General features: G+C 41.2%; 1 protein-coding gene across 1 annotated transcript in view; it reads right to left on the bottom strand.

Moving 5' to 3' along the window:
- Positions 1 to 20128, bottom strand: part of ATP11C (ATPase phospholipid transporting 11C (ATP11C blood group)) — a 178642-nt gene extending 158514 nt beyond the window's left edge. The window contains exon 1 of the mRNA XM_090263917.1: positions 20036 to 20128. Coding sequence (XP_090120043.1) covers positions 20036 to 20062 — 27 coding nt within the window. The 5' untranslated portion in view covers positions 20063 to 20128. The remainder of the gene's footprint in view (positions 1 to 20035) is intronic.
- Between the last annotated feature and the right edge of the window lie 4196 nt (positions 20129 to 24324).

Genomic DNA, 24324 nt, shown 5'->3' with positions numbered 1-24324 from the left:
GTTCCAGGAGAGGCAGCTGATAATTACCGGTAGTTCCAAAATTCATTATTAATTACAATTTCAGAAAGACCTACATAAGAGAAGTACAAGGTGCTACAAGATCCTGTGAGATAGTGTGTTCTGACCTCAGCAGGGGTCAGGGAAAGTCCTCCTTAAGCAAGTGATGCTTGAGCTTGGTTCTCTGAAGGAGGAACAGAAATGGGTCCTTGGGGAGAGGATTCCATACAGTAGGAGCACAGTGTATAGTAGCATATGGTGCCTTTCCACTATCTAAATGCTTTCAGATAAGGTCTAAGATTCAAGCATGTTAAAAATCAACTCTGTGCTATAGTAGACCTCCTAACAACTCAGAAGGACATTTCTTGCTCACAGACTTCATTCAGAGCTTTATTTTATTCACATGGCACCTTTTCAGGGAGACCTTCCTTTGTCACCCTATGAAAGACTGCAACCTCCACCATTTGACACTTCTATCCTTCTTCCCTGCTTTATTTTCCCTTTATCTTTCATCACTTCCATACAAGAGATTACAATTATATATTGTTTATTGTCTGTCGCCCTGTCTACTGGTTGTCTATCCAAACACGTTCTTCCTCTCTTTCTGAGCACCTGGCTTTTCAACTAGTAATGACATTATCCTGCCTCCCTTGTGGCTAGGGAGGACTACATGACTAAGATTTCTCCAAAGGTATGTGTGTAACACTGATGTGTGAAACTCTGGTCATTTTCCTAAAGCTCACCCTGGACCCCTCTCTCTTTCTAGCTAGCTGGAACCTGAAAACCAAATGCCTGGGACCCCTTGCCCTGGCCTAGTACATGCCACATAACAAACATCTACCTTTTACTGGCCACTGTATTTTGGAGCTCTTTGTTACATCAGTTTACCCTTTACCCTAATGGCATCCTCCCATATTAAAATGTAAGGTCCATGGGGACAGAGATTTTTCTCTGACTGGCTCACGAGTACATCCCTAACAAGTAGAATAGTGCCTTACACATGGTGGAATACTCAATAAATGTGTGAATTGATTAAATGGACTTCATTGTCACCACTGTTCCACATCTACAAATCACCTTCATGGCTTCAAGAAGTTCAGATTAAGAGAACCAAATTGTTCCCAAGACAGTGCCCCAAAATCCTACACCTCTTTCACTGCCATCTTTCCTCCTCTTCCTCCACTGAATGTGCCCTTCAGCCACATTACCCTCCTTTCAGTTTCCCAATGTGCCTGGCTCTCGCCCAACTCAGGGCCTCACAAAAAGTTGGTTCCAATATCTACTCCCAACCCCCTTTGCATAAGTAGTCCCTCATTCCTTCAGTTATCTGCTTAAATGTCATTTCCTCAGATGGAACTTGTTGGCCACCCTATCAAAATACAGACACTATTTCTGCTATCTCTTTTTCCATTTATTTTATTTATAACGTATGAAACTGAGTCATTATAAAATTTTTGCTTCTTTTTAACAGTAAATTAGATTACAACTCTATAGTACACAAAGCACTTTTGTTTTTATTCACCACCTGGTCCTCTTTGCTTAGCTTAATGGTTGGCCTGTCATAATAAGTCAATAAAGTGGGGTATAAATCAACTGCACTAAAGATGCTGAGTGTTTTTAAAATATTTTGAGGTAGACATGAATGAAAGCACACATAGCTCTCCATAAATGCAGTCTTCAGATGTCCTTGACTACCAACTTGAGGATAAGGTAAATTTCTATTTATGGAGCTATAAACCAATGCACATTCTGTCATGCCTTTGTTTTCTTAAGATTTTCATTACTCCTTTCCATTACTAGTTTTTGGTTGCTAACAGCTAGGTTGTCTCAAATGCAGGTTCATATGGGCTTATATAATTCCAAATAAATGATTTTATTTTGTGAGCCTGACAACTGGCCTCCCAGGACCTCAGACCCAAGGACCAAAGTTCCTCTTATCTCTCAGGTCAAGATTTCAGCTCATCGATTTGCTTCTGGATTATGTAATCTGAGGTGGCCTTCTGAAACTGTGTGGGCACCAGCCAAACTGGGCACTCTAGAACACTGGGGGTACTCAGGGACAGGCTTTTAAAAACAGTTTTTAAAAACTGTTTCCTTCTGTATCTTGCGAATAATCAAACCAACACATGGGATAGAACTTCATAGAACTAAACATATACACACAGACACAAATGAGTACAAGTATAACAGGAGAAATACTAACAAGATCAGTGGATGTTATCAATATCAACACCCTGTTTGTGACATTATACTAGTTTTGCAAGATACTACCGCTAGGGAAACTAGGTAAAGGGTGCATGGGATCTCTATTATGTGCTACAACTGAATGCATATCTCCAATGATCTCAATCCAAATTTCAATCTATAAGTTCTGCTTCAACATAGAAACTCTATGTTGCAGAATTCAACTGGTTACTTTTCTTAAAACAAAACAAAAAAACCAGGAAGGAAGAGGCTGGGGAAATGAGAGAAAGAGAAGTATAGCAGGAGTGAATTGAGAAAAAGAAAAGTGAAGTAGGAGTGAATATGAAACTTTGCAGTGAGGGACATTACTAAAAGAACACCACAATATCTGAAAATATAAACACATATCTTCAGTGTATTTTCAGGTCACAATATCAAAGAGTGAAAGATAGTTACAGAACACCTAGTCCAATCCCTACATTTCACAGATCTGAAAAATAAGGCTCAAAAAGTAATTTGCCAAACTTCAAAACTTTTAGAAAAAAACAACTTTGGCACAGGGAAGGATTGCTTAAACAAAACACATAAAAGCACTAATCGTAAAGAAAAAGAACAAAAAAATAATTAACTATGTTAAAATTAAGAACTTGTTTATCAAGACACCAAACAGTAAAAGGATAAGCCACAAACTTAGAAGATATTTGCAACAAATATAACCAACAAAGCATTAATACCTGAATGTGAAAAGGACTAAATTATTTAAATAAGTATGAGAAAGACAAAAACAACCCAATAGAAAATAGATAAAAGACATGGATAAGTGTGGGGAACCGCTCCTTGTGGTTTTAGGAATTGTAGCCCAAGCCATAAGCCAGGCAGACCCTCTTCGGGAAACCTCTAAGTCTCAAAAGAAAACTGGAAGGCTGAGGCAGACAGGCCCGAAGGGCACTCAGAGCGTTCCCACGGGAATTGGATTTAAAGAATGCTTACTATGCTTTGGAGTTTGCTCTGCTTTTCTTATCTCTCCGTTAACTATAAACAACCTCCAGCAAAGAATGTATGAAACCTTACACCTAATGCCAGTGTGGCGTCAAGATGTTTAACAGACCCTGACACAGACTGGCCACTGTGCCCTCTATATTGATATTTGTAATCTGTAACTGTTAACTGTAATCCAGGTGCCTAAAAGCCATTGATGACTTATGAATTTTGACCTTGTATCCCCCATGCATATTCTTCTCAATAAAAGGCATGAGGAATGGAGGTCTTGCGCTTTCTCCACTAGAGGGAATAGCCACCTCCCATTCCCCCCAGACAAAATACAGTGTCCTGGATAAATTTGTTCCACGTGGTCCTGAAACCTCTGCTGGACAGAGAAGTTTCCAACCAAGCTAGGGCGTTGGAGGCAGCTCAGTCTAGATAAGTATTTCAGAGGGGAAACATAAGTGTCCCTAAAACATGCAAATAAAGATGCTTAACTTCATTAGAAATCACAGAACGGGAAAAAGTAAGAAGTCAGACAATACCAACTGTTGAAAAAATACAAAGCAATCAGAAATTATACATTGTTAATATAAGTGTATATTGGTAAAACCATTTGGAGAACAATTTCACCTCTTCTTGTAAAGTTGTACATTTCAAGATCTAACATTACATGTGTGTGTCTTCCTGAGTATATATGCCTGAGTGTGAATGTTTGTATGTGTATATGTGTACACACACATGGGGAGAACCCCTTTTATAAATATACACCAAAAGACACATTATTTTCTGATCATAAAAGGAAAAAAACCCTGCAGACAACCTAAAGGTCTATCAACTAAATAATGGATAGGTTCTGGTATATTCCCAAAGTGAAATATTATTCAGCAGTAAGAATGAATAACTATAGTTACATTAAACCTTTTAAAGAATCTTAGGAATATAATACTGAATACAGTACGAAAAAACAGTATACTATTTCTAAAGCTCAAAATAAGAAAACCAATATATTATCTAATTTTGCATACATGTTTTAAAATTATTTTTTAAAGCAATAGAACGACTCAAAGAAATAAGATTAATGGTTACAGGGTGGGGGGAGGCAGGGGGATGAGATAAGGAAGTAGCACATAGGTAGACACAATTATATTGGTAATGGTTTAATTCTCAAGTTAGGTGGTAGATAAAAGGGTGTTCATTTTATTATGATGCACATATTTTACACATATTCTTCAGTATGCACTGAATACATTTTAAAAATAAAGTGATTTTCCCCCCGGCTGGGTAGCTTAGTTGGTTGGAGAGCCATCCTAATACACCAAGGCTGTGGGTTCAATCCCTGGTCAGGGAACACAGAAGAATCAGCCAATGAACGCATAAAAAAAATGGAACAACAAGTCAATGTTTCTCTCTCTCTGAAATTAATCAATAAAAAATTTTCTTAAAAAGGAAGTGATTTTTCCGTAGCTGGTGTAGCTCAGTGGGTTGAGTGCGAGCCTATGAACCCAAAGGTCACGTGCTCAAATCCAAGTCAGAGCATGTGCCTGGGTTGCAGACCAGGCACCCAGTTGGGGGCGTGCAAGAGGCAACTGATAGATGTTTCTTTCCCTCCCTCCTCCTCTCTTGAAAATTAAATTAAATTTTTTTTTTTTTTAAAGGAAGTGATTTTCTTAAGCCTATACTTCGGTTTAGTGGAGAAACCATAGCAGAGAAGTTTCCAGTTCCATACCTCAAAAAACTTTCACAATGCTAGATAGATATTAGGAACTAAGGAGACATTTGTTGATGCAACAGGAATTTCATAGTTACTTAAGTTATTAATTCCAAACATGAATTCTATAAATCCATTATGTCTTCTGATTTGATTTCATTTTATTTTATTATATTGCTTTCACTGTAATTTTTGATAAGTATCATGTCTAAATTTTCACAAGAATATTTTAATAGCATTGCCTTACATTTCAAAACAGTGCAATACATATCTACTCATATCTCATCAAGGTCTAGGGTCTAACCTAAATTAACAAATGATTATGACTTTTAAGAGAATAGAATTTCATTTCATGAAACTACTTGTTTTCTATGGCCATTATACTTTGACTGAATCACTGTCTACAATAAAACATAGCAAGCACACAATTTTACTTCACAATACTATTGGTTCTCAAATATGTACATATGAATTGTCTAGTTACTGCCTCCTACTGTCTCCTAGCCACTGTCAGACAATCCAAGAGCTGTTTCACTGTCTACCATTGTGCAGCTAACTGTGTTCATGAGTAGAAATTAATAAGTGTCATTGAGAAATAATGTTACGTGGCCAATGGCAAAGAAGACAGTGGTGCTGGTCCTCAGGAAGCCTGCCCATCATATTGTAGCATCACAAAAAAATGCTCTCCACCATTAGAGCTGTTAGCTAAGAGGTTAATAAAACCAAAGTTGAGTTTAACTCTAAAGCATAGCACTAACAAAGATACAGGCCTACATTTGATCCCCCATCATTCAGGTCAATGTAAAACCGAAAAGCACACAACTATTAAAAGTCCATCAAGTCCTGGCTAGTGTGGCTCAGTGGACTGAGTGCTGGCCTGCGAACGCAAAAGTCACTGGTTCAGTTCCTGGCCAGAGCACATGCCTGGGTTGCAGGCCGGGTCCCCATTAATGTTTCTCTCACTCTTTCTCCCTCCCTTCCCCTCTCTCTAAAAAATAAATAAACTTAAAAAAAATTTTAAGCCCATCAGACATCCAGGTTTGCTGAATAAATAAGTGGATGGACAAATGCAGAGGTGGCAAAGGTGAGAGGTCCTGAAAGCCTTTCCTAGATGGTGACTGGAGGCTGAGGAGGCAGGACATGGAGTGGTTGGCACATTCTTTCGCTGAGGCCCATGTGGGGCTGTTATCGGGGACACACAGGGCTGGGCACAAGGAGCCTCCGAGCCTCAGGCTGGGCTTCCCCACCTCTCATCCTCTCTTCTCCTCTGTCTGACTGCCTCTCTGCCTTCAGTCTTTCATGAAAAATTGTGTTTCTCACTTGTATTTGTTTTTTTGAAACCCAAGTTGGAAAACCAGTGTCACAGCCCTGAAGAGAAGAACATCAAGGTATGTGACTACAGACAGGACATGGGACAGGCCCTGAGCTCAGGCCTGAGCCCTTCCCATCTGACCCAACTCTGACGGGCGCCCAGGGCAGTCAAGTTAATAGAGACAGAAAGTAAATGGCCATAATCAGGGCTAGGAGTGGGGCATGGGGGAGTGTGTCCTGGGGACAGGGCTCCAGTTTTGCTAGATAGGAAGGCTCTGGAGAGACTGGTGGTGATGGCTGCACAACCATGTGAGTGTAGCTAATGCCACTGACCTGAACACTTCAGATGGCGAGTTTTATGGAATGTGTGTTTTATTACAATGTTTTTAGAAAGGAGATGAGCAAGCATTGGCGGGGTGTTAAAGCTGTCTCACCTTCCAACCAAGACTGTCTCCCACTGAAGCAGATCATGTAAAAGGATGAAAAAGGAAATGACTCATGTGTGACCCCCTCTCAATTGAATTAGCATGGAAAACCATGCTCAGTAAGGAAATGGATAAGGAGCAGGCCAGGGAGGTTTCCTGCAGGAGGAGGCACTGGAGCTGCCACGGCAAGTGTCCTGACTGTGCTGAGAAGATACAGCACGGTGCCCTGCTTCCATCTCAGTGTGACCCTGGCTGTGCCACCTCCCAGAGCCTGGCTGCCTCTTCTGGCTGAGAGCACCATAAACAGGGTTGAGGTGAGGGCCAAGTGAGGTGTGAGGGAGGGCACTTTGGTGGGCCCCTGTGCTCATGGCCCAGGGGGTAAGGATGGCTCTCTCTCAGGCATTTGTCCCCCTGGCTCCAATCGAGTTCCCTGTGTCATGTCCTTCATGGTGTTGGACACCAGAGGAGCCAGTGATAGGGCCACATCCCTGGGCACACCAGGCACCCTGTGCACAGTGGTGTTCAGGAAGTATTCGCTTACTGGCTGAGGGATGAATTCTGGCCCCAGGGCCTGAAGGCTGAAGCGGACAGCCTCTGGAGATGCCTGGCTGTCCCCTCACCATATCCCCTAACCCCACCGCCATTGTAAAGTTCCCCACTGCCCCTCACCTAATACTGTCATTCCTTGATAAATGTTTCCCGAATCTGTTTTTTGATTAGGGTTTGCAAAATGATGGTTTTGTTTCCTTCATGTCTTCCCAATAAGAGGCCTGCTGGGGCTGGGGTCAGGGTGGGGAATGGTGGAGCAGTCCACCCTGGTGCAGGCAAGAGAGGGATGTGTTGTCTGTAAACCACTAAAAAATAGTAATAAAATGGACCGAAAGTCTTAAAAACAAATCAAAACAACAACAAAAAAGACCCATCAATAGCACAAACAGCACTTCTTAAAAATTGTCATTGTTGCTATTCAAAGTATAGACAATTTAGTTCACAAACATTCCTATTAAAGAGGAAAGTGAAGCTTCAGGCAGAGTACAAATGACCAATCAAGAAATGGAGACCTGAAAAGTAACAGAATTAAAAAAAAAAAAAAAAAAAGAAAATTGTGAAAAAAATTCCACTGCTAGTAAAACCTAAACATAGAGCACAAAATTATAAAGCAGGGAAAAAACTTAAATATACATGACCCAGGAGCCCTCATGATTCACAGAAGAGGAAACTGAAGACAGGGTACAGAGCTGACCCTGAATTCCATATTTCTCATCTGTCATTCATTGAATAATCTTAGACAACCACTTGCTCTCTCTCCATGTCTATTTCCTCAGCTGTAAAATGAAGAGACTGTATGATTAAATGGTCTCTAAGATCCCTTACCAGTTCTAGGACTCGCTGGGCCTTACAGACTGTGTGGCAGTCCAAGCCTTTCACTTTAAACATGGGAAGGCTAGCAAACTAAGTTATTTATGGTAAGGTCTTCCATTCCTGGTCTATACACACTTGAGATTTGCTCACTCGACCGTAGGACATAAGTATTATGGTTAATTGTATGTGTCACCCTGAAGGGGCCACATAGTGCCCAGATATTTGGTCAAACATTGTTCTGTGTGTGTCTGTGAGGGTATTTCTGGATGAGATTAACATTTGAATTGGGAGACAGACTAAATCAGAGCATGCAGGTTGGCCTCCATAATGTGAATAGACTTCATCCCATCAGTTGAAAGTCTAAAGAGAACAACAAGACTGACCCTCCTCTAAGTAAGGGGGAGCTCCTTTTTCTGAGCTGCAACATCAGTTTAACCTGCATTCAGCCTTTAAGTAAAACATTGGTTCCTCCTGAGTATAGAGCCTGCTAGCCCTCACCATCAGCTCTCCTGGTTCTCAGACCTTCCTAACCACATGAGCCAATTCCTTACTCATTTATATATTTACATATACATATAAATAATAATATTAAGTATATGAAATATATAGGTACTTACATATATACATATAACACGCATATAAATACATACACCCCTATGGTTCTGTTTCTTTGGAAAATACTAATAATCGAATTTGTATAATGAACTAATGTTTGTAAAGCACTTAAAACAATGCCAGGAACTTAGCATCCTGGTGTTAGCTATTATTATAATGGTATAAAAACAAAGACAACTTACAACTACAATTCCATATATCTGCAATGCAGTATATCAGTGAAGCCATGGATCAGTAATTCAAAGTACTGATTGGAATAATCAGTTCTGCAAGCAAATAGCCCAATATAACACAAATGCCTACGTTAAACGTAAAATATGTATAAAAATACAAAAAAGAACTCTCATTTCAAAATTTGATCCATATAAAAAGACAGATTATTTCCATCCTCCTGTATTAAGGGCTTAAATGAGACCCCCCACTATCATTTCTGAAATCTGATTACCAGCAAGATTGCAATAAACTCACAAAAAATTATAACATTGAAAGTACTTACACTTCAATATAACTGATTTTTAGTTTAAAAATCAAGTATTTGTAAAATATGCAGATAAATATCATCAAAAGACAATAAAAAACATTTTAAGCAGTAAATACTTCATGTTTTTCATAGTGAAGTGGGTACTTTTAAAGTATAATAGCGGCCCTGGCTGCTGTGGCTCAGTGGATTGAGCGTCGGCCTGTGAACCAAGTGTCGCTGGTTCAATTCCCAGTCAGGGCACATGACTAGGTTGCACGTCAGGTCCCCAGTTGGGCTCATGCCAGAGGCAACCGCACAGTGATGTTTCTCTCCCTCTCTTTCTCCTTTCCCCTCTCTCTAAAAACAGATAAGTAAAATAAAAATAAATAAAGTAACCTTGTTAAAAAATAAATAAAATAAATTAAAGTATAATAGCAAATTCTCAAGAAAGTCAATGATGTATTCGGTTGGCCAAAAAGTCCATTACATTTCTTCTGTATGATGGATCTAGTAATTGTCTTTAACTTCATTTGAAACAATTCTGTTAGATAGCATTGTGACAGCTGTCATATCAGTGTGCACTAAAAAAACTTATCAAAATTGGTGAATTTTTGTGTAGCCATTTTAATATTGAAAATGAAAGAAAAGAGTGAAAAAAAACCCCACATTTTCAGTGCATTATACTTTATTATTTCAAGAAAGGCAAAAATGCAACTGAAATGCAAAGAAAGTTCTGTGCAGTGTATGGAGAAGGTGCTGTGACTGATCAAATGTGTCGAAAGCAGTTTGTGAAGTTTCTTGATACTACTGACAGTCTAGCCAAATAATTCTTTGTTGTGGGGCTGTCTTATGCACTGGAAGATGTTTAGAAGCACCCCTGGCCAATAGTGGAAAATAGCCAACATACTCAAAATATCCAAATCAATAGTGTTATTGGTGAAAATGAAAAATGTGTCTTTTGTTTTACGGAAAAAACATAATGGACTCTTTAGCCAACCCAATAAATAAATGTGTGCACAACAATGGTGATGCTCATCAATATAAAGTTATTTATTAACTACATCAGAGAATATTAAATACCTAAAAACATAATGTAAAAGAAATATGATGTATACATTACAAAACACAGCATGTAAGCCTAGAGTAAATGGCTTCATTTCTAAAGTCTGAGCAAAGATAATTTTATTAACTGAACACAAAAGTGATGTCTAAAGACTGAACAATTTGATCTCTCAGTCAAGCGTTCAAAGTCTATGATTGTAAATGGAAAATAAGATTAGGAATCATATTTCATTCATTAAGCAAATATTTATTGAGCATATACTATATGTCAGGCACTGAGGCATTAACAACAGCAATAAGCAAAATAGTCAAGGCTCTTATCTTCATGGAACTTACTATGTAGAGGGAAGCTTGATCTTGAATAGGTTAGCAAACAAGTATAATATATAAATGTAAAACCAACTGCAATAAGAGTGTAAAGGAAAGGTTCACAGTGATATGAGAACCTGGGAAACTGGCTCTGTCTGAGGGAAGGATAAGAGACAGTTTCCTTGGGGAAGTGATGAGTAAGCTGAGCTTTGAGAGATGAGTAAGAAAAGAGTTCAGGCAACAGACTAAAAGAGAGAAGTCTACCAGACAAGGGAAATGGTATATACAAAGGACCTGTGGCAGACAGAAGACAAAAAGTGAGGAAGACTTTGCAGAAATAGGAAAATCCATCCTAAAATCTATATAGAATCTCTAGGGACTCTAAATAGCCAAAATAATCCCAAAAAAAGAACAAAGCTGGAGACTTCATACTTCCTAAATTCATAACATTACAAAGCTAGAGTAATGAAAATAATGTAGTACTAGCATAAAGACAGACATTATAGATCAATGGAACAGAGAGCCCTGAAAGAAACCCTCACATACATGATCAAATCATACATGGTCAAATGATCCTTGACAAGAGTGCCAAGGCCACTCAATGGGGAAAAGTGAGTCTTTTCAACATGTGGGAAAACCAGATATCCACATGCAAAAGAATGAAGTTGGACCCTTATCTTACACTGTACACAAAAATCAATTCAAAATAGACTGAAGACCGAGATGCAAGACTTAAAATACTAAAAATACTAGAAGAATGAATAGGGGAAAAGCTTCATGATGTTGGATTTGGCAATGATTTCTGAAAGTGTGCACTTATAATATAAGCAAGATAACTAAATAACTCGTCGGCAGCCATCCGTCTCGAGAGACGATGGTGTAGCTTCTTAAGAGTCTATCTGCACCGCCGAGAATGGCTGTGCAGTCCGACTCGGGAGTGACATGGTATCTGTCTCCTCCTGTGTTGAATCGACATCTTGTGATGACGCTGGAGTGTCCTCTCCAGTGAAGCTGAAGCTACAGAGCCTGGGCAGGGTGATATGGAGGGTCTGCTGTTGCCCATGCAGCAGACCCCCCCTCTCTTCGCAGCTGAAGGGTCCAAGGGAAAGACGGAGTCAATACAGCTTGGCTTCAGGTGCGCCGCAGGAGTTGCCGGTGTTGACTACAACGTCAAACCGCCTTAGGGACTCCGGCTCCGGATTTTCTGTCGGGGTTTACTCCCTTAGCCTTTCCCCTGAAGAGGTATGCCGCAAGGCAGCGGAGGTTTTTTGGAATCAGAGTTTTCCTTCTCTACTAAATAACTAGTCATTTAATATTATATAAAGCAGTGTCATGAAATATTAACCCAAATGCTTATTCTATCCCAGTTCCTGCCTTATTTTTCCTGTACCAAATCAGAAGACCGAGGACCATCATCACCAGTAACAGATTTCAGAAGAGGGCATTCGCAGGAAGATTCCTATAGCTATTGCTGTGGAGGCAAAAAGCCAACTGATGTCCATTTTTCGTGCTTCTTTTTTAAAGTCTAAATTTTACCACAGCAAACATAAGGCATTGAAGATCGTTTTTGTCTTTCTGCTGCATTTGGTATTGAAACCTATGCCCTCTAAATGAACTGGTTCCCCTGCTGTAAGTGCCATAAGCAATAACCACCCAATTGCTTGGGAAACTGCCTTCATCTGGGGATTTCCTGTCACCCAATTCACATGCTACCTCCCGTATAAATCCCAACAACCGCAACCACTAGAGCCATAGTGAGATTCAGCACCCTCTTCTGAATGTTTAAAGCACTTGCTGTGTGTGCCTTCAAAAGGCTGGCATTGACGACCTGTTGCCTTGTGAGGATGTTGGTCCTGTGTGTTGTCCTATCTCTAACAGACTGCAAGCTACTGGAGAGCAGGGCTATGCCTTACATACCTCTAATAGCACCGAGCAGAGTATGAATGTTCAAAGGAGGCTTGTGACTCATATGAATGTTTTCAGAAAAGAACCCAAAGTAAATTGTGCACTATACTATAGATCCCTTAATCTTATTACTGCAAACTACATTAATTGTAAAGCTCAAAGAATATTCCCACTGCTTAGACAAACAGGTGTGGCTTACATAAGCTGCTACATCCAGCTGTTACTTATTTGTGACAATTCCCTCCTAGCTTTTGCTCCCTGTTGATCTGTAGGATTACTGCAACTTTCAGGTTTGATTTTCTTATTTATTCCTTACATCATAAAAGAATTTTAATTTCCTTTTTTTAATTCATCGATTTTAGAGAGAGAGGAAAGGAAGCAGGGAGAGAAAAAGAGAGAAACATCGATTTGTTTTTCCACTTATTTATTCATTCATTGGTTGATTCTTGTTTGTGCTCTGACCAGGGATCAAACCTTGGCATATCAGGATAACGCTCTAACCAACTGAGCTACCTGATTCAGGCCTAATTTCCCTTTTTGCTAACAGGAAAAAAGGCTGACACTTAAAAATAACCAGAGCGATATCCCTGGGGTTTTCCATGATTATAAAACTCAAAAGCAATCCTGGAATTAAACAATATTTATAAACAGTGCTATAAAATTCATTTATTAGCCCAAGACTTTTTTCTTTTGGCTGTTTTTCCTATATAATCATTCTTGACTAAATATTCTTCAATATGCCTGCTCTTTGGAGTTTTGTTTCCCAGAAGGACTTTTAAATCACTGCCTATGAGCTACAGTTAGCCATATATAGAATAGGATGAAGTAATGATGCAAATGAATGTTGAATCTAGAGGTAAATGCAAGGAACACGGAGGCTTAGGGGTGGCAGAAAAAGTGCAAAAGTCAGAAAAAAATGAAAATCCACGAACCTGGTGATGCTCCAGAGAGGAAACCAGCAAGTGTTGACGCTAAACTAGCAGAAACATCAATACTTCCTGGCTCCCCCACTGGGTGCATCAATTTACCACCGGCAAGTTGCTCTTCTGCTGCAAGTGACAAATAGTAAATGCATTCAAAAATATAAAAGGAAGGACCCACACCAGAAGCATGGCTGTGTGCAGCAGTGAAAAAGAAGGTAGTGATTGTTGAAATTCTAAGTCTCAGCTCTGCCGATTAGCTTAATGACCATGGGCAAGTCATTTCCCCTCACTGAAAAATACCAGTGCTTCCTAACATTAGTGTGTAGGGGAGAGTTAACATAGGCTTGAGACTGCTATTCTTAAAAAGACCTGCTTGCAAAGTTGGTACCCAGATGGTGTCTGGGGACTTGAATTTTGGGAAAGTTTCTAACACCCTAACTGGTAAAGACTAGCTCACTGTACATAAACTGTTTGTATAAACAACATGGTTTATGTTCAATACCTGTTTTCCTTCTTGGAGTCTGGAATTTTGGCACATACCAGGCATAGTGTGTCTATGTTACCAGTTCCCAATAAAAGCTCTGGGCACTGATTCTCTGATGAGCTTCCTTGGTAGACAGCATGTCACAGAAGGTGCCACAACTCACTGCTGGAGAAATTAAGCACAACCTGTGTGACTCCAGTGGGACAAGACTGTTGGAAACTGCGCCTGGTTTCCTCCCAGTTTGGCCGCATGTGCCTTTTCCCTTTGCTGACTTTGCTTTCTATCCTTTTGCTGTAATAAATCATAGTTGTGAGTGCAACTATATGCTGAGTCCTGTGAGTTGTGCCAGTAAACCATCAAACCTGAGAGTGGTTTCAGGGACTTCTGACACATCTGGTAGTGTTGAACAGTCTACCAAACATCTTTCCAACAACCTTATGAAGTAGGTATCATTATTTTCATTCTATAGATAAAGAAAGTAAAGTTCAGAGAGGTGAACAGTATCCACGCAAAATAAATACTGCAGTGTTTATTATATATGGGCATTCTCAAATTTTAGTGAACCAAAAGAATTATCTGGAGTGCTTGCTAAAAACATAGTTTCCTGGGCTCTATCACATGAGCTTTCAATTCAGCAGGTAGGAGGCCCAGGAACATGTATTTATAATAAACATTCCAGATGATTCTTATGCAAGTAGTCCAAGAACCACATTTTGAGACACAGTTTGATGTATATGAACTACAATGCCCAGTTTCCCAAGCTGGGCAGTAAATGGTAGAACTAAGATTTGCAGTAACCCTTTTTAACAAGGTTGAGGCTCTTTTCACAACAAAATTGCTTCCAAATATTTCAAACTCTGCAGTTCCTCTGGTTTGCTCTGCCTTCTCACCCAGTTCATGGCAATTTGGCACACAAAAAAGGAAAGTGTCTTAAATTCCCAGCACCAAACATTAAATGGTATCCTAAACCAAATAATGCACACTTACCACGTAAAGTTAAAAAGTACACAGCTCTTGGAGAGTTAACACTGCAGCCTTAGTTTTCAAAAAAGATTTGATGTACTAGTGGCAAGAGAAAATATAAGGTTATGCACAAATATAATAAAAAGAATACTGATTTGCTTACAATTTTAGAAGTTGAGGACAACATGTTAATTATTGTTTTATCTGAAATCTGAATGACCAAGAAGGGGGAGGGTGATAGATTATTTAGGATACCAAATTATCACTCTGGCTAATCAAGAAAATAGCCTTAAATATATGCTCAACTCTTTTATCACTTTTTAAGTGCGCAGAAAAGTATTATTTTTCTTATTTAGAATAAGCAGAGCACAGAACTCTGTCCACTGAAAGGGAGTTATTTTCAGTGTTATGCGCTTAATAGTAGCCCCATCTGAAATGCATACTTAGTAGCTGCTTACTCAACTGACCATTTTTCACCTGTTATTACTGACTCCTCAGATTGTGTTATCAATTCAGTTCAAAACAATTCAGCAAGTATTTATTTAGCATCTGTTTACTTGAGGCTTACTAGTCACAAGATCATTATCAATAAAACTGTTCTCATTTTCCCAATACGTAGGTGAAGAGGAAGAGACTAGGAAAATATAGCCACCATAATACTTTCAGAAAACATATAACAGAAAAGCCTAAAAAAACAAATGTCTGCTTAAATAGGGTAGGACTCACCAATTTTCCCATCTTCTATTAGATAAATATGGGGCAAAAAGTCAATGACAAATCTGGATTATCCATGGTCCAACATTATCTCTAAACTCGCAGATAGTCAAGAAGTCAGCCAAACCAGCAATCCGTCCATGCACAGCAGAAATTGAGAGGCTGTCTGCCATCATGCTGGCATAGGGCATCTTGTGCCCTTATCTGCAGTGCTGAACACTCATTCATCATTAAACTGCAGTAACGTTAACATATGCTGCAGTCGTACTAATGTTTGTTTTACAATCACCGCTGATCTACCCTTATACCAGCCAAGAAGGTAAGTGTTAAGTGACCGGAAATAAACTTGAAAACAGCACCTAATTCAACCTGCCTCCACCAAACCAGAAAATCAGCCCCCCATCTCTAAGATTCCAATGTAAAAGAGTAATCAATATAAAGCTCTACAGATGTACAGGTAACAACACTACCTTGGTGAAAATATAGCGTTTTTATTTTGTGTCCCATGACTTCACACTCTTTGGGAAAACAAATTAACTATGTTAGGCAAGCAGTCAGCCCTGATGACTTTTTCTATCACTCAACAAACCAGAACTTGAAATGACTCATGGGCTAGTTCTTTGCATATCATCCACACTAAGTGGAGTTAGTAATGGTTCTCCTAGGGACCACTGACCATTCTTTACCCCCAGGAACTCAGGACAGCCGGTGGTCAACTGGCAGGGAAAATGAGCTCAGTTGGACAGTTGCATCAATATGAAAAGGGCTAGCTTCATCTGCCTGAATTTCACCTCTTCTAAAAATCTATTAAGAGCAGTGAAAACTACCTGATTTTTAGGCACTCAGTATTACCCACTGAAAGGTTGAATTATGAGCAATAATCATAAACAGAAGAAGCAAAAAGTAAGCCCTCATAGAAGGTATTTATAAAAGATTCAGTTTTATGTTCCTTAATCAGTAAAAGGCAGATCAGGAAAAAAAAAAGACAAAAACTTGTTTTCAGGTTCTTTAATATACAACTAATTTAATAATAAATGTTTATTTCAAGTAACAGAAATTATCCTAATTATGTTTCCCATCTTACACAAGATTCAGCATGAAATAACAAGTCAAAAGGGAGGAATTCTCATTGTTTAGCTTCTCATTCAACCTTTAAACCCCTGTGAAAATGCTACTGCAATCACTAAGGATTTTATGAAGAGTAAAAGACAGGATAACATAAAAGTCCCCATCTCTTAAGTCTCAACTAGTCCAGACTTCCAATTAAATATTCATTTAAAGGAAATAAATTGTAGACAAACTACTATTATTTATTTTAATAAATACATTTATGGAGAATGGAGATGTTGACTGGGAACAAGAAGTGCTTTTATTATACTCAGAGGCATTTAACTCTTAAATCATTTAAGACACCCCTTACTTGCCTAAATTCCAAAATCCTACACCAAATCCACCAATTTCTCCCTTAAAACTGTCAAAAGGGAAGTAATAATTCATCAGAATGGAAAGAAAATTACCAATGGTAAAGATGGCAAGGCCATGTCTTTAAAAAATACAATGAATCACTTTTTTTTAATATCATTTTTTAATTCAAATACCATTCTGATCACTCATGGTCCAAGAACATTCAAATAATAAACCAAAAAGAAACAGGTGTTAAAAATTGGTCTTCATTGCCCTAGCTGGTGTGGCTCAGTGGATTGAGCACAGGCCTTTGAACCAGGAGGTTGCTGGTTCAATTCCCAGTCAGGGGACATGCCTGGATTGCGGGCCAGGTCCCCAGTAGCGGGCACGCGAGAGGCAACCACACATTGATGTTTCTCTCCCTCTCTAAAAATAAATAATCTTAAAAATAAAAAGATTGGTCTTCAAACATTAAAGCCAATGATGCCACACCTGCTTATGATCTCACTGATATAAAACCACATCCACACCTCAGTGACAACCAAACCATTCAGGAGAACTCCCTTAACTGTGACCTGTTTGAAGACATCAATTTGAGCACTAGTGGCTATTCTTTTTTCAATCTCTGAAAAGCTGTAGGGATCTCAGCAGGGGCTAGAGGAACCAGCTCAACCATGGCCTAGTGCCAAAATGTGACTAATCAAGGCTTCAAGTCACAGCATCTTTACCGGTGAACATGAGGGGTTATGGACAAACTGGGCCATGGTTCGAGGATAAAAGTCTCTGAATCACTATGTCTTTTAGCTTGAAATTTGAGGTCCTGGTGGAAAAACGGCCTTTTAAAAATGATTCAGCAAACACTACTAAGCCATAAATGATGCTGCTCCCAAGAGACAGTTACTTTAAAATATAAAGCCCTATCCTACCATGCAGTATCTAGTTTTCAGTGACCAACAACAAACACCACCATAATTTACTTCACATTCCAAGTCAATTTCAGATTTTAGGCATACAAAAAAGATGCTTAATTTTGGTAAGAATTTATAGCCCCATCTCTGAAATATAAAAGCAATCACAAGACAGCATACAACTTGGACTATACTGCTGTGCAAGACTCAAAGTCCAACCTAAATCTTTAATGGTAGCCTTATAGTGATTTAAATGGAAGTATCCCTCAAATAATCTCTACCAGTAAAAATGTTGGGACATGTGGGTTTCTGATCTAAAGGAGATAAAATTTGGCTTCCCAAAATACTGAAGTAATTCTTTAGCAATGAGTATCTGATAGCATGTTTCACATTCAATTCCATCACTTGCAGATTAATTCCTTGCTCTAGGCCTAAGAAACAACTCCTGAGAGCCTACCAGTTTATAGCACTGGTAGAAATTCCAAGACTTACCATAGTCATGGCTGCATAGGAAAATGTGAGCAGTCAGATATTCCAGCTGAAACAATGAGGTCAAAGCTCATTTCAGTGTGAACTTAAGTAATTCTCTGCAGAAAGATTCTGGTTGGAGATGCAAAGTACTGTACTAGCCTCAGACCTGCAGGTTGGTACCTCAATAACCTCTGAAAATTCTACTGCATGCCCTGGCTTCCTGGGCCAACACTGCTTAATTACTGCTCTGATACAATGTATACCGCTCTTAGGAAAAGAAAAGCAAAGGTGGCTTTTAGACCAATATTTGGGTTGTTTGATTTCAAATGTTAACATTGTCAAAAAAAATGTATATCAACATCTTAATTTTAAGCTAATGAATTTATTATGAACCAGTTGTTTTCCACTATAAGAGTGCCATGTGCAAAGATTACCCTTTTCCCAAATATTACAATGAGCTTTTGGTCACCCACAAACACCACCCCAAAATCCCAAGAATTAATGGGAAATAGAACTATGAAAATTTTTCAGGCTAAAAGTGAGAAACCAGTTTTAGTCACTTGCTACATAGTAAGGCATCCGATACAAGCTAATTGCTATGGATTTAAGGATCCTTGATATGTACAACCAATAGTGTTCTGTGCCACAGATAATCTGCTCCAATTTCATAAATTTATGGATGAGGTTAAACATTTAGAAAAACTATAATGCAGCACTCTTGTGATAACAATATCCTAAAAGGGGATGTACAATTCTTTTTAGCCAGGCTACATTTGAGAAAGTTTCAAATGCAGATGAGAGCAAAATCATCCGAGGATAAAAAATGCCAGTAAGAATAAACGCATTAAAAACCAAATTGACAAGTTCTCAAACCTATATTGTGAGGGGTTGTGGGGAGCGCACAGCACCTAACCATTTTTCCTGAGGACAGAAAAATCTAAACTTAAAGACGAACCCTTTCTTTCACATCATTGGCAGAAATAAAATCCTATTCCCGCCACCTCATCTTGCAATTAAGGAAGTTGCTACAAATAGCAGCACAGAAGTCATGGTCTCTGCCTTGCTCCATTGTTAATGTTCCCTCTAGGAGTAAAACAGATTACTCAAAAGTCAGTAGGCACCAATCGCTTTTCTCTATGCCCAACTCCCCATTCTGCGGACTTGGAAGCGGGTAAACGTGGGCGGAAGAGTCCAGCAGCCTGCCTTCTCCCAAGGGTTCAATGTCTGGGGTGTTTGGTGTTCACCCGCGAGGCTTCAGACACGCCGCTCAGCTGCCATCTCCTGGGGTCTCCACATCCACCCAGCCAACCCTGACAATCGCCCTAGCTTTTATCAACCCCTAAAGGTGAGCTTTTTAGGCTGGGTCTCCAAAGTTTGCCCAGCCTCCGATCCTCAATCACCCATCGCCCGCCCTGCCGAGCCCAGCCCCCTGGGTTATCTTTTGGGGGAGGGGGAGCAAAGAGACAGGTTTACGTTTACCTCCATGTGTTCGCAGCAGAGGAAACAAAAGAAAGCCACCTCCCTTATAATAAAACGCCATCTTCAACTAATTGGCAAACCAAGGGGCCTCTGGGGCACCCCCCACCCCGGTCTCAGGCGGAGTTTGTAACGACCCCGAGAAGCTCTGCTTAAATTGTCCGGGGTGGGGGGGTATCAGGGACTCAGAGCCCTACCTGACTCCCCATCCTGGTCGCCTGGGCATCGTATCTCCGTGAGAATTAAAAGGGGGTGGTGGTGTCTCCCACAGATGCACTTAATGTCCTCAGAAAACTGTTCCGAGGGATCCAGCACAGGGGCTGATGAGCCAGCGAACCGGCCCGCGTGGAGCCGCAGCGCGTGTACTTACAAAGCGATTGAAGCTCCGGCGGAACATCGCGTCCAACGCTGGAGGCACCGAGGTGGACTCTGCCGGGCTGTCTCGGAAGGTGCGGTCCACAGAACACACTGCAGCTTGGACTGGTCGCGCCAAGCACACGCGAGGGAGGCTAACCAGCCACCAGCCGCCGCCGCCGCCGCCGCCCTCTTTGACTCTGCGCGCTACCCCTGCCCCCCAGGCGCGCGCGCCCTAGTCCACCCCACACACCCCCGCCCCGCCTCACTCACGGCCCGCGCCCGCCAGTCCTGGGGTCTGTAGCCCTGTAGCTCCCCCTTAGCTGCCCCCCCGCCGCCTCCCCTTCGCTCCCGCAGCAGCCCGCGGAGAAGGCGAACCCGAAGCGCGAGGGAGGGAAGGTGGAGGAGTCTCAGACTCCTCCTGCGGCGAGGGGACGCTCCTATCTCTCCGCTGGCGCCGGACTCGGCCCCCCGCGGTCTGCACTCTTCCCTGGAGCAGTGCCACTGCCCGCCCTCCCCTTTGGCCAGCCCGCGTGCTTCCGCCCCACTCCCGGCACTGGGAGGACTCCCCGAGGCACCTAGCGCCTCACCTCTCCTCAGACACTACTCTAACTGGCTCTGTCGCGAGTCACAGCCTCCCCTGCCCCGGCCCTAACTCCTCCGCCACGCTGCTTCACTCACTGCCCCTCCTCGGTCTGCGGCTGCCGTGCTGCCCCGCGCTTTCGTCCCGCACCCGGGCTGGGGAGCCACAGTCCCGCCCACCGGCCCGCCCCGAGCCCAAAAGGCAGCAGGTCTCAGAGCGAGCAGTGGCAGGGCACTGTAGAGACCCCAGAGCAAGCAGGGCAGGGGAACTAGTTAAGAAGGCCGCCCCCACCTCATTTGGAAAGGCGCGGGTCACCCCACTACCCTCTTCTAGCTCCGCTTCCACCTACACGGTTGTCCCTCTCCTAGTTCTTTCTCTTGTCCTGCCGCCCACCTAAGCCATCTTACTTCCACTTTCTCTGAGGTAGTAAAGTCAAGCTTTGTGTCGCCACTGCGCACAGCGGGGCGGGATTTCCCTGCCCCTCCACCTCAAACCCCGCCCCCTCGCCTCCCTCCACCCCTGCCGCACCCCTGGTGCATCCTGGAAGTTGTAGTGCAACCGTGTACCGATTCCGCCTTGTACTGTGGGCCGGGAGCTCCCCCACTCGCCCGTGCAGGGTTTGCCCAGAGGGTTGAAGGAGGAAGCGGCTGCGACTGCCGGGCTGAACCGTGGTTCTCAGCACCGGCTGGATGTGGAGGCCAGGAGCGATCGGTAGATTGCCCACGATGGGAATGTGAGAGGGATAAATGAGGTAGCCGTCCCTAGGGCGCGAAAATTGTGAAACACTACACCCTCTGCTCCTAGTTTAGAACTGGAATTCACAAAACTTTAAAAATGAGATATGAAAGCTAAGCCTAGAATTGCCCCCGAGACTGGGCATCCCAACCCCCACCTGCTTACGGCTAGCCCAGAGACTATTAAAGAACTTTCGGATCCCCCTATAAAAGTAAAGAAGACCTAAGTACATTTACCAGAGCCTTCTGCCACACAACATTCTCCTCTCAGTCTGCAGCTGAGGAGAAGGGTCCAGCTACACAACGGGCTTCCCCTCGGGTGGTGAAGGACCTTTACTGCTGTCCACAGGCTTTTCTTTTCCTCTCAGAAGTTCAGACTCACTTGAACAACCACTATTTGGCATTTTCTTTGTACCGTGCACTGCGGCAGGGGCTGAACGCAGCGACTACTTGAAAGACCTCCCCAATAGGCTGGTCGCAGTCTAGTCAGGGGATACCTGCTGCAGTAGAGGTTCAAAAAATGAGGGGGGGCGATATTGTATTTGAAAAGGGGGTCTGGGAAGCTTTTCTGAAAACGCTGAAGATTAAACTGGACCTTGAAATGTGGGAAGACTATACTGGAGTTGACAAAAAGAGCCCAATGGGCAAAGTCCAGGGTTGGGGGAGAAGTCTGTGAGAAAGTACAGGATGAGCTAAGAAGAACAACGCCCTGCCGGACGCCCAGTATATGTGAGAACAGGCTGCAGGAATGAACTAAACCCCGGAAATGATCTTCAGAAACACTATGAAGTCTGAACTTGATTCTTTGAGTGAGGAGCCCATCCCCAACGAAGTGCAAATGCAAGAGACAAGGGATGCCCCAAAATTGTCCTTATTGCCAAAAAGTAAAACCATACGCTTCCACTTCTTTTCCTATTGTGAGTCCGTCAGTTTGCTCAAACTTAAGGCTATAACCAATGATTTTGAGGTTTGTGTTAAATGTATATTAATTAGATATTAGGATATTTTATTTTATTGCAAAATGGATCCAAGATTTTGCTACCTACTATTTCAAAGGTCTATTTTCAAATAATTTATTTTCTGACTTTACTTTTATTGAACACAGTAATTAATATAATTTAACTCACTAATTATTTGTTGAACATCTACTACGTAAAAGGGCCTATTCTAGATGCTGAAATTTGGGGGTGTAAGAAGTTATTGTCATTTCGTGTAGGCGTAAGATTAGAATCCTTGTCAATAAAATGCATCCTTGTCAATAAAATAGGTAATAGAAAATGAATTTAATAATAATAAGTAGCCCTGGCTGGTGTGGCTCAATGGATTGAGCTCTGGCCTCTGAACCAAAGGGTTTGATTCCAGTCAGGGCACATGTCTGGGTTGCAGGCCAGGTCCCCAGTTGGGGGTGCTCGAGAGGTAACCACACGTTGGTGTTTCTTTCCCTCTCTTTCTCCCTTTCCCCTTTCTCTAAAAATAAATAAATAAAATCTTTAAAAAATAATAAGTAATATGTTTTCATATACAATTTTGTTAAATGGAAAGAAGTACTTTTCTTATAATTCAAACAGATAAACTTAAGAAAATAGAGGACTAGAAATTGTTTTGCAGTGTTCTCTCACACACCATTGTGTATTATCTCACATGCCATTGCCATGTTGCGCAGCTTAAAAGCATAACTGTTTAGCAACCCCCGAGATATAGCGGTAATGTTTGACATATTTTCATTTGCTGTTATAATTCCACCAACTCTATGTCCCCCTAATTTATTTCATCACAATATCTACATTCATGGGTTTAGACTAATCTGCTTGACAATAAAAATGCAATTCCACACAAATCAATATATGCTCAGCAAAACGTGAAACTTATGCAAGGTAATTTTTTTCCATATCCAAACTCAACCTGAAATTAAAGTTACTCTCACACACATCTTTGTGTTACTTTCCTTTGAGGGTTATTTTTTAAGACAAGAAGAAATTATTTTCTGTTCTTTTTAGTGTCTCTTCACAATTTCTAAAGAAAACCCAGGTGTTGTAGAAAGCTGTTGTCAATGACTATGAAAAGCAGATCTTCAGCCTGCATTTTCATTTGGCCAACTCCATAAACAGAAGTGCAAAAACTAACTTCCTCCAGCCTAAACTGTCAGAAGCCTCAGTATATATAACACCAACTCTTGTGGTGTAGCAGCTGACTGCAGCAGAAGCCCCAGTCTTCTGCAGGCAGGAATTGTGAGGAAGCAGTCTTCTGTCCTTTTCACATCTTGACTAGATATAATGCTTACTGTAGGATAAAGAGAAAGGAAAATGTTCTTCCTCAACTATTTTAATTCTGCTGCCCCATTTCTATGCAAGCCCCTCCTAAGCCCTTCTCTATTTGACCCCCTCGTTCTTCCCCACCTTTCACCTCAACCCCTCAGAAATCTCACCATGGCAAACGGGCAGAACAAAATCTTGGGCACAGGATACCATCCCCAATTGCGAAGGAGGGGAGCACACTGCTTCTGGGATCAGCAAGTTGTTCAGCAATTCAGGGATCCAGTAGGAAGGGAATGGTAAGAAGGAGTCGTTTCCTCCATCTAATACTAAAAAAAAGAAAAGAAAAAATTGAAGCTGTTATATCAGCATCTAAATCAGTGTCATCAGCAAGTTGAATAAATTCAGGTATCTCTGCTGAGCTTTCAAACACACCTCATAAGACTACCTTTAGCCTATTTGAAATTTTTTTCTCTCTTCCAAGACTGGCCTTAATGTTTATTTTATACCAATTTTACCCATATCTTCCTAACTATCGGCCCTCTCAAATTCTTTTTTTTTTTTTTACACTGCAACCACGGAAATCTTTGGAAGATAAATCAGATCAAATCATTCCCTTGATTATGACTTTTCAGTAGCTTCTCATTCCTGTTAGGATAAGTCCCAAATCTTACTTTACCATCAATTACATGGCCCTGAATTCTCTGACCCCTGCCTTCCTCTCTAGCCTCAGTGG

The sequence above is a fragment of the Furipterus horrens genome, unplaced genomic scaffold, assembly GCF_987537825.1.
Source record: "Furipterus horrens unplaced genomic scaffold, mFurHor1.1.pri manual_scaffold_17, whole genome shotgun sequence".
Lineage (NCBI taxonomy): Eukaryota > Metazoa > Chordata > Mammalia > Chiroptera > Furipteridae > Furipterus > Furipterus horrens.
Note: the sequence above shows the minus strand (reverse complement) of the source record. Positions and strands in the feature narration are given on the sequence as shown.